The sequence below is a fragment of the Anomaloglossus baeobatrachus genome, chromosome 9, assembly GCF_048569485.1.
Source record: "Anomaloglossus baeobatrachus isolate aAnoBae1 chromosome 9, aAnoBae1.hap1, whole genome shotgun sequence".
Classification (NCBI taxonomy): domain Eukaryota; kingdom Metazoa; phylum Chordata; class Amphibia; order Anura; family Aromobatidae; genus Anomaloglossus; species Anomaloglossus baeobatrachus.
Window position 1 is genome coordinate 45,020,981 of NC_134361.1, and position 11,087 is coordinate 45,032,067.

At 52.1% G+C, this 11,087-nt stretch overlaps 1 protein-coding gene and 1 pseudogene across 1 annotated transcript in view; both read left to right on the forward strand.

The window, feature by feature from the left end:
• DHX34 (DExH-box helicase 34) overlaps window positions 1–2,081 on the forward strand; it is a 73,813-nt gene extending 71,732 nt beyond the window's left edge. The window contains exons 16-17 of the mRNA XM_075323670.1: window positions 221–353; window positions 1,732–2,081. Coding sequence (XP_075179785.1) covers window positions 221–353; window positions 1,732–1,868 — 270 coding nt within the window. The 3' untranslated portion in view covers window positions 1,869–2,081. The remainder of the gene's footprint in view (window positions 1–220; window positions 354–1,731) is intronic.
• On the forward strand, window positions 2,079–2,477 carry LOC142251806 (syncollin pseudogene; annotated as a pseudogene).
• Window positions 2,478–11,087: the final 8,610 nt, after the last annotated feature.

Consider the following 11,087-nt stretch of genomic DNA (forward strand, 5'->3'; position numbering starts at 1 on the left):
AATACAATAGGTGATAACATGTTTTCACTGGACAACCCCTTTAAGAGACTTTTCCAAAAGTTTACAACGAAGCCCATTATTTTCTAGTTATGTCCTTGGCTGTCACTATTTGGCTCATGTGTACAGAAGGTTTGTATGTAAACTCCATAATGTAAAAGTATAGGATGTGTTTGGTGTTTTTATAATCTGTGTATGTTACTGTGATTACATGTTTTGTTAGGATGACACAGATTTCTACAGTGACTGCCTGCGCTCGTTCTGGACCTGTCCCCGCTGCGGTCTCTACATGCCATTCACCCCCTTGGAACGGATCGCCCATCAGAACAGCTGCGCAGACGAGGCGGCTTCTCAGGGTACGTTACAAGGCGCTGCCAACCAAATCTAAGAAAGGGCATGACGTTTGTCAGCGATGTCAGAGCCCCCCATTACTGCGTAATTTTTTTTATTAGGTATTTGACATAATTTGGGATGTTAAAAAAACAAACAAAAAAACAAAAAAAACATGGGCAGATTTATAAAATATTTTGCTCCAGGTTCTTGGTCTCAAAGTTGCACATTTTGTTGTACATCAAAAAAAAATATGATTTTATGCCGCTCTTGCCACTTTTGAAATGTGGGTAGGAACGGTATGTGCAAATAGGTCAAAGCAAAACTTGGCAAATGTAAAAATAAAAAGTAGGGGGTGGCTAAAAAGTGTAAAAAAACAAAAACCCAAAAACCCCAAAATAAAACAAAAAAACTAAATTAAACAAAACACTAAATATTTAGACAGATAAAACTCCCGTTCCAGCAACCCTGTGGATCCAGCACTGGCGACTTCAGGGGTTGGTATTAGCTTTGTAAGTGATGTCTGCTCAGTTTGGCCTCTTCACATGTCCGTGCAAGGCACAAACGTTTTGTACGATCCGTGGTGAAGGTGCATATATGTGTCTGTGCATGTGTTCTATGTGTGCTGCCCTTTGCTCTCCGTGTAACATCTGGATAGCACACGGACAGCATGGGCTGGTATACTTGCCTGTCTCTGGTGCTGCTGTTACTTCCGGGTCTGCGGTGAATGCAGTGAATATGCATGAGCATAATGAGCAGACCCGAAAGCAACAGCAGAGGCAGAAACGACAGCGCCGGAGACAGGTAAGTATAAATATTCTTTATTATATGACCTGTGTTTCCTCCGGTACGTGTCACACTGACTGATCACATCCATGTGCGCTCCGTGTGACACACATGCTGCAGGCAGAAAACGGATATGTTGCTGTGTGGAGTACACACACGTGTCTGCTACATACAGACACATGGTCTGTGTGAAAACATGGATATGTGACCAAGGCCATTACATTTTATTGCCTAACATGAGTCCATGTCTCCGGTACGTGTGAAAACAGACGTCACACGTAACGGAGACATGAATGTTTGAAGGAGGCCTTCAGAAGTAAACAGAACAGCTGCAGCCTGTGATTAGCTGCAGCGGTCATGTGATTAGAAGCGCACATCATTGGTGGTTTTTCTGATGATGTGCTCTTTTAGTAGTCCTTTTGACTTCCAGAGACCTCTAGAGCGGCCTGGGTTGGAAGGTGACTGCACCTCCGTTTATTGCTCTACAACTATCCGTGTTGGACAACCCCATTAATGTTTTAAAATACCTTAAAATATTATTGGCATGGCTTCCAGGGGGAGATATTTACTGTAAAGAGTGGATATTGTAATACATTTTTTATTTTTTTTTCTCCATAGAAGTGGAAGACCCAGAAGCCAATATGTCGTCAGTGACCTCTCTGCACAAGACGTATCACTGTGATGTGTGTGACAAGGATTTGGTTCTGACGCCAACTGAGATCCTCAAACACAAGAGGCAGCACATGAACTCTTAGGGTAAACACGGTGTGGGAATGGACGCACCTGAATCCTCCTCCCCATCTAGACTCCATATGTTTTCTCTCCCAAATATTCTCCTATAGCATGACCTCTGATTCGGCAGGTCATCCATATCACCCACAACCTTGGCCGGCTCCTCAAACAGAAGTGAAGTATATAAATATCATAGATGCCACGCTGGTAGTCAGATTTGTGACACCACTACCATGAAGCTGCTCTGCTCTGTGCTCCTGCTGCCTTTCTTCTTTGTGGGGCTCCTGGCCGAGTGCCCCTCAGCAGCCAACCTCCTAAACGATGAGGGGGAGAAGCTCTGTACCCGAATGTTTGAACACAGCAATATCTACTTTGACCAGTCCTGTGGAGGAGCCTTCCTTGATGCCAAGAATGGAGACGACTTCCCGTACATGCCACTAGGATGGGGAAACAAGATTTCATCCTTGGTGGTTGCAAACCGCTGCACCCTGAAAGTGTGGAGTAAAGCCGGCAAGACGGGCAACAACCGCAGCTTTAACTCTGGGGTGGCCTACCAGTTGAAGGACTACACTAATGGACTTTTCGGAGACTGGAATGATGCCATCTCTTCTTATTATTGTACATGTACATAATGTACCGGGTGACTGCTGGGCAATGCCAGACTGAGGAGGGTGGCGGAATAAATGTCCATCTACCACGGCCTGTAGTTGTGTTTTCTTTTTCGCTCCTAATTGGGAGACCCAGACAATTGGGTGTATAGCTATTGCCTCTGGAGGCCACACAAAGTATTACACTTAAAAGTGTAAGGCCCCTCCCCTTCTGGCTATACACCCCCAGTGGGATCACTGGCTCACCAGTTTTGTGCTTTGTGCGAAGGAGGCAACACATCCACGCATAGCTCCACTTTTTAGTCAGCAGCAGCTGCTGACTATGTCGGATGGAAGAAAAGAGGGCCCATACTAAGGGCTCCCAGCATGCTCCCTTCTCACCCCACTGTATGTCGGAGGTGTTTGTAAGGTTGAGGTACCCATTGCGGGTACGGCGGCAGGAGCCCACATGCTGATTCCTTCCCCATCCCTTTTTACAGGGCTCTGGGTGAAGTGGGATTTACCGGTCTCCAGGCACTGAGACCGTGCTCCATCTACAGCCCCTGGAGAAGATGCTGGATGGAGCGGAGTACATCAGGGACATGGCCCTGCTTCCTCAAGGTACTCTGTGTCCCCGTGCATTTGGCGCTCACACCGCAGCATGCTGGGTGTTGTAGTGCGCCGGGGGACATCAGCGCTGCGGCGCCTGTGCCATGGCCTCATTCAGCTTCGCTGAAGCAGGCTCACTTATGGGAATTGGTCGCGCCGGCCGCTGGGACTGCGGCGCGGCTGGCACTTGTAGTGCGCCGGGGACTTCAGCGCGGCCTGCGCTTTTACGGCGGCCGCGCTGATAACTAGAGTCCCCGGCTTTTGCGGCCTGCTTCCGTTCGTTCCCGCCCCCAGACCTGCCAGTCAGGAGAGGGGCGGGACGCTGGCCACTTCTAGGAATCGGTCGCGCCGGCCGCTGGGACTGCGGCGCGGCTGGCACTTGTGGTGCGCCGGGGACTTCAGCGCGGCCCGCGCTTTTACGGCGGCCGCGCTGATAACTAGAGTCCCCGGCTTTTGCGGCCTGCTTCCGTTCGTTCCCGCCCCCAGACCTGCCAGTCAGGAGAGGGGCGGGACGCTGGCCACTTCTAGGAATCGGTCGCGCCGGCCGCTGGGACTGCGGCGCGGCTGGCACTTGTGGTGCGCCGGGGACTTCAGCGCGGCCCGCGCTTTTACGGCGGCCGCGCTGTTAACTCGAGTCCCCGGCTTCTGGGCCTAGTCTCCCTTCGTTACCGCCCACAACCCTGACAGTCAGGGTAGGGGCGTGACGCTGCATAGCACAGCAGCGCTGAGAGCTGGAGTATGTTTTGCATACTCCACCCCTCTCACTGTGTGCACTGTGAATCCGGATTCCCGCACTTTCTCAGGCACGCCCACGGCTTCCTTCTCTACAAGGACGCCGGCAGCCATTAGTGTCAGTTTCTGTACGATACAGAGACAAGTGTGGAAGACCCTGGCATTCTGATAGTCACACAATCGCTGCAACAGGCGTTAAGCAGCACCTGTGGTGCTAACCCCACTAGTGCAGAAGTGCACTTATAGATATGCTTGTACTATATACATTGCACTGTTTGGTCGCACGTTGTATATACCCTCCTGGATTATGCGGAGGAGTTATCAGCATATTCTCTGTGTAAAACAAAGGTGCAGAACCACATGTTTTTCTATACAGCTGGTACAGCATGTACGGCTATACGGCCGGCAGGTTACATAGACTCCCATTGTATGCACTAACGGCCAGGGGATGAGGACGGTGTCTGCAGTATTTACTGACAGTTTTTCTGAGACTATGGCTATGATACTAGAAGCCTAGCAGTCCGGACATGTCTCTCACAATATGGGCACTGTTGAATCATTGATCCATGGCCCCCCTCAGTGTGAACAACTAACAGCTCCGGGAATGTCACACGCATCCCAGAGTCACGGCTCTGCACGGACGTCAGTCCCAGACAGCCTAAGCGGGCTCACTATGAGCGGCCTCGGTTTCATCAGGGTCCTAGCAGAAGGACTCGCTGTGTAATGAGGCGGAAGTAGCGGCTCAGGATTCTGATCCTGAGACCGCTCTCAATCTGGATACACCTGATCGTGACGCCATAGTAAATAATCTTATAGCGTCCATCTTTAGAATGTGGGTTATTTCTCACAGCTCCTCCAGTGGAGGAGTCAGCTTCACGTATTTTCTTTGTCGCTCCATTGGGAGACCCAGACAATTGGGGGTTTTCGGCTTTTTCGAGGCTCGGGCAGGTCCCATTTAAAGTGTAAGGCCCCTCCCCTTCTGGCTATACACCCCCAGTGGGATCACTGGCTCACCAGTTTTGTGCTTTGTGCGAAGGAGGCAACACATCCACGCATAGCTCCACTTTTTAGTCAGCAGCAGCTGCTGACTATGTCGGATGGAAGAAAAGAGGACACATATAGTGTCCCCAGCATGCTCCCTTCTCACCCCACTGTGTCGGAGGTGTTTGTAAGGTTGAGGTACCCATTGCGGGTACGGCGGCAGGAGCCCACATGCTGATTCCTTCCCCATCCCTTTTTACAGGGCTCTGGGTGAAGTGGGATTTACCGGTCTCCAGGCACTGAGACCGTGCTCCATCTACAGCCCCTGGAGAAGATGCTGGATGGAGCGGAGTACATCAGGGACATGGCCCTGCTTCCTCAAGGTACTCTGTGTCCCCGTGCATTTGGCGCTCACACCGCAGCATGCTGGGTGTTGTAGTGCGCCAGGGGACATCAGCGCTGCGGCGCCTGTGCCATGGCCTCATTCAGCCTCGCTGAAGCAGGCTCATTTATGGGAACTGGTCGCGCCGGCCGCTGGGACTGCGGCGCGGCTGGCACTTGTAGTGCGCCGGGGACTTCAGCGCGGCCTGCGCTTTTACGGCGGCCGCGCTGATAACTAGAGTCCCCGGCTTTTGCGGCCTGTTTCCGTTCGTTCCCGCCCCCAAACCTGCCAGTCAGGAGAGGGGCGGGACGCTGGCCGCTTCCAGTAATCGGTCGCGCCGGCCGCTGGCAGCGGCGCGGCTGGCACTTGTGGTGCGCCGGGGACTTCAGCGCGGCCCGCGCTTTTACGGCGGCCGCGCTGATAACTAGAGTCCCCGGCTTTTGCGGCCTGCTTCCGTTCGTTCCCGCCCCCAGACCTGCCAGTCAGGAGAGGGGCGGGACGCTGGCCACTTTTATGAATCGGTCGCGCCGGCCGCTGGAACGGCGGCGCGGCTGGCACTTGTGGTGCGCCGGGGACTTCAGCGCGGCCCGCGCTTTTACGGCGGCCGCGCTGTTAACTCGAGTCCCCGGCTTCTGGGCCTAGTCTCCCTTCGTTACCGCCCACAGCCCTGACAGTCAGGGTAGGGGCGTGACGCTGCATAGAGCAGCGCTGAGAGCTGGAGTATGTTTTGCATACTCCACCCCTCTCACTGTGTGCACTGTGAATCCGGATTCCCGCACTTTCTCAGGCACGCCCACGGCTTCCTTCTCTACAAGGACGCTGGCAGCCATTAGTGCAGTTTCTGTACGATACAGAAACAAGTGTGGAAGACCCTGGCATTCTGATAGTCACACAATCGCTGTAACAGGCGTTAAGCAGCACCTGTGGTGCTAACCCCACTAGTGCAGAAGTGCACTTATAGATATGCTTGTACTATATACATTGCACTGTTTGGTCGCACGTTGTATATACCCTCCTGGATTAGGCGGAGGAGTTATCAGCATATTCTCTGTGTAAAACAAAAGTGCAGAACCACATGTTTTTCTATACAGCTGGTACAGCATGTACGGCTATACGGCCGGCAAGTCACATAGACTCCCATTATATGCACTAATGGCCAGGGGATGAGGACGGTGTCTGCAGTATTTACTGACAGTTTTTCTGAGACTATGGCTATGATACTAGAAGCCTAGCAGTCCGGACATGTCTCTCACAATATGGGCACTGTTGAATCACTGATCCATGGCCCCCCTCAGTGTGAATAACTAACAGCTCCGGGAATGTCACACGCATCCCAGAGTCACGGCTCTGCAAGGACGTCAGTCCCAGACAGCCTAAGTGGGCTCGCTATCAGCGGCCTCGGTTTCTCAGGGTCCTAACAGAAGGACTCGCTGTGTAATGAGGCGGAAGTAGCGGCTCAGGATTCTGATCCTGAGACCGCTCTCAATCTGGATACACCTGATTGTGACGCCATAGTAAATAATCTTATAGCGTCCATCTATAGAATGTGGGTTATTTCTCACAGCTCCTCCAGTGGAGGAGTCAGCTTCACGTATTTTTCTGGACCACTCTGCCTTCAGAGAGGCAGTCCAGGAACACCACGCTTATCCAGATATGCGCTTCCCCAAACGGCTTAGGATACATGTTATCCCTGTCCCCTGACTTGGTCAAGGACTGGACCCAATGTCCCGAGCGGCATCCTCCAATCTCTAGGCTTGTAGCTAGATCCATAGTTGCAGTGGGAGATGGAACTGCAAAATCAAAGATGCTGCTGACAGACAGATGGATCTCTGGTCGAAAGCCATCTATGAGGCTGTCGGCGTTGGCTCCGGCATTCTCTCCCTTGGGGCACTCCAAGCTATTTCAGCTTGCCTTACACAGATTGATACGGTTACACGTACATCTGTGCCGCAGGTGGCATCCTTAACCTCTCAAATGTCTGCATTTGTTTCTTACGCGATTCAGGTTGTCCTGGACTCTGCGAACCGTGCGGCGGTAGCCTCCGCTACTCCGTGTTTTTAAGCAGAGCCTGGTCTACGCGTTAAGTGAATGGAAGGCAGATCTGCTTCCAAAAAAGGTTGCCTAACCAGTTGCCTTTTTCTGCTGACCGACTGTTTGGTGAGCGTTGGATGTAACCATTAAACAGTCCAGAGGTAAGGATTCATCCTTTCCTCAGCCCGGACACAACAAACCCCAACAGAGCAAGAGGCAGTCGGGGTTTTCGGCTTTTTCGAGGCTCGGGCAGGTCCCATTTTTCCTCGTCCAATGTGGACTCAAAAGGATTAGAGGAGCTAAGATTCTTAGCGGGCTCAGTCTCGCCCAAAAAAAGCGACAGTCTGAAAACCCGCTTCCAAGGCGGCGTCCTCATGACTTGCGGCCTCGGTCGGTAGCAGGCTCTCCCGCCTTGGCGATATTTAGCTGCCATAGGTCAATGACACCTCCCGGCCGGGCCGCTGCTCTTCTGCAAACAGGGTGCACTCTATAGACAGAAAGAGTGATGTCCCCCGTTCCTCTTCAGGAACAAGGTCACGGTTTACCCCAAATTCTTTGCGGTACCTATAACAACGGGCCGTTCCGTCCCGTTCTGGATCTAAAAATGCTCAGCAAGCTCGTGGACACCAGGCGGTTCCGGATGGAATCCCTCCGCCATGTCATCGCCTCAAGGTCCCAAGGATATTTCCTAGCATCGTTAGGCATCAAGGATGCTTATCCACACGTGCCGATTGATCCAGAGCACTAGCGTTTCTACGCTTCGTTATAGGAAACGAACACCTTCTGTTCGTAGCTCTACCTTCCGGCTAGCGACAGTCCAACTGGTCTTCGCCAAGGTCAGGGCAGCAGTAGTCACAGTCCTGCACTCTCAGGGTCACTCTGTGGTCCCGTATTTAGACGATCTACTTGTCAAGGCACTCTCTTAGGAAACATGCCAACTCTGCCCGAACGTTGCGCTGGAGACTCTCTAGAGTTTTGGGTGGATCATCAACTTTTTAAAGTCAGATCCGACCCCGACCCTATCGATAACATATCTAGGCATAGAGTTTCTTACTCTCTCAGCGATAGTGAAGCTGCCGCTAGACAAACAGCATTCCTACGGGCTGCAAGCTCTTCTTTAAGAACCAGTCGCACACATTGAGACGCCTCATGCACTTCCTACGTAAAATGGTAGCAATGGAGGCAGTTCCTTTCGCGCAGTTTTACTGCGTCCACTACAATGGGACATTCTCCGCCAATGGGTCAAGGAGTCGACGTCCCTCAACAGAGTCGTCGTTCTTTCTCAGGCGGCCAAGGAATCTCTACGGTGGTGGCTTCTTCTCACCTCTTGGTCAAAAAGAAGGTCCTTTCTATCCCCGTCCTGGGCGATAGTTACGACAGACGCGAGTCTATCAGGGTGGGGAGCAGTTTTTCTCCACTACAGCGCTCAGGGTACGTGGACTCAGCAAGAGTCCACTCTTCAGATCAATGTTCTTGACACAGAGCAGTGTATCTTGCCCTACAAACCTTCCAACAGCAATTGGGAAGCAAGCATATCCGACTTCAGTCGGACAGCTCCACAGCGGTGGCATACATCAACCACCAAGGAAGAACGCGCAACCGGCAAGCCTTCCAGGAAGTCCGGCAGGTTTGATGTGGGTGGATGACACGGCATCCACCATATCCACAATTCACATCCCAAGTGTGGAAACTAGGAAGCTGACTTTCTAAGTCGCTGAGGTGTGGCCGAAAGAGTATGGTCTCCTCACCCGGACGGGTTTCAGGAGATCTGGCGCCGCTGACAGAGGCCGGACGTCGATCTAATGGCGTCACGGCACAACAACAATGTGCCAGCTTCATGGCACGGTTTCACAATCATCGAGCTCTGGCGGCAAACGCCTTAGTTCAGCATTGGTCGCAGTTCCAGCTCCCTTAGGTGCCATCTCTGGCATTGTTGCCCAGAGTACTGCGCTAGATCAAGACCGACTGCGGCCGCGCCATCCTCGTCGCTACAAATTGGCCGAGGATGTTGTGGTACTCGGTTCTGTGGTGCCTCACGGTAGGCTAACCGGGGGCACTACCAGACCAATCAGACTGGCTGTCTCAAGGGCCATTCTTCCATTTGAATTCTACGGCTCTCAACCGGATGGTGTGGCATTGAGTCCTGGAACCTAGTGTCGTTAGGATTACCTCTGGACGTGGTTGCCACCATGAGACAGGCTAGCATACCAACGTCCGCCAAGATTGACCACAGGACGTGGAAGATGTTCTTATCTCGGTGCTCGGCGCAGGGTGTTTCTCCCTGGCCGGTTGCATCGTCTATGTTTCCTTCCTTCCTGCAATCTAGGTAGGAAAATGGGTTGTCGCTCAGTTCCCTTTAGGGACAAGTCTCAGCGCTATCTGTATTTTTTTCAGAAACGACGACTTCCTCAGGTACGCACGTTCCTACGGGGAGTTTGTCTTCTCAGCACTCCGTACAAGCGGCTGTTTGAGCCCTGAGATCTGAACAAGGTTCTAATTGCTCTCCAGATGCCGCCTTTCGAGCCTTTGAAGGATGTCTCCCTTCCCGTTTTTCACGGGAAGTGGCCTTCTACTAACGTTCTCGTCTCTTAGGAGAGTTTCCGAGCTAGCAACGCTCTTATACAAACTCTCTTCCTGGTCCTTCACCAGGACAGGGTAGTTCTGCGTCCGGTTCCGGAATTTCTCCCTAAGGTGGTATCCCATTTTCATATCAATCAGGATATCACCTCACCTTCTTTGTGTCCTCGTCCAGTCCATCAATTTCAGAAAGATTTGCATCTGTTGGTTCTGGTGAGAGCACTCAGGTTCTACTTCCCGCATGGCGCTCCTGCGCCACCCGGATGCACTCTTTGTCCTTGTCGCTGGTCGGCGTAAACAGTCGCAAGCTTCCAGATCCACCCTTGCTCGGGGGATCGAGGAACCTATTCTTGAAACCTACAGGTCTACTGGGCTTCTGGTTCTCTCAAGGCCGAAGGCCCATTCTACCAGAGCCGTGGGTGCATCCTGGGCATTACGGCACCAGGCTACGGCTCAGCAGGTGTGTCAGGCACCCACCTGGTCGAGTCTACTTACTTTTACCAAGCATTATCAGATGCATACCTACGCTTCGGCAGACGCCAGCCTAGGTAGATAAGTCATTCAGGCGGCGGTTGGCCACCTGTAGGAGAGGGCCGTTTGACGGCCCTATCATGAGGTATTCTTTTACCCACCCAGGGATTGCTTTTGGACATCCCAATTGTCTGGGTCTCCCAATGGAGCGACAAAGAAGAAGGGAATTTTGTTTACTTACCGTAAATTCCTTTTCTTCTAGCTCCAATTGGGAGACCCAGCACCCGCCCTGTTTTCTCGGGGTTTTTCTGTTTTTTCGGGTACACATGTTGTTCATGTGGTATGGTTCAGTTCTCCGATGTTTCCTCGGATTGAATTGGTCTTTAAACCAGTTATTGGCTTTCCTCCTTCTTGCTTTGGCACTAAAACTGGTGAGCCAGTGATCCCACTGGGGGTGTATAGCCAGAAGGGGAGGGGCCTTACACTTTAAATGGGACCTGCCCGAGCCTCGAAAAAGCCGAAAACCCCCAATTGTCTGGGTCTCCCAATTGGAGCTAGAAGAAAAGGAATTTACGGTAAGTAAACAAAATTCCCTTCTTTCTGGACCACTCTGCCTTCAGAGAGGCAGTCCAGGAACACCACGCTTATCCAGATATGCGCTTCTCCAAACGGCTTGGGATACACGTTATCCCTGTCCCCTGACTTGGTCAGGGACTGGACCCAGTGTCCCAAGCGGCATCCTCCAATCTCCAGGCTTGTAGCTAGATCCATAGTTGCAGGGGGAGATGGAACTGCTGTTGGCTCCGGCATTCTCTCCCTTGGGGCACTCCAAGCTATTTCAGCTTGTCTTACACAGATTGACACGGTTACAC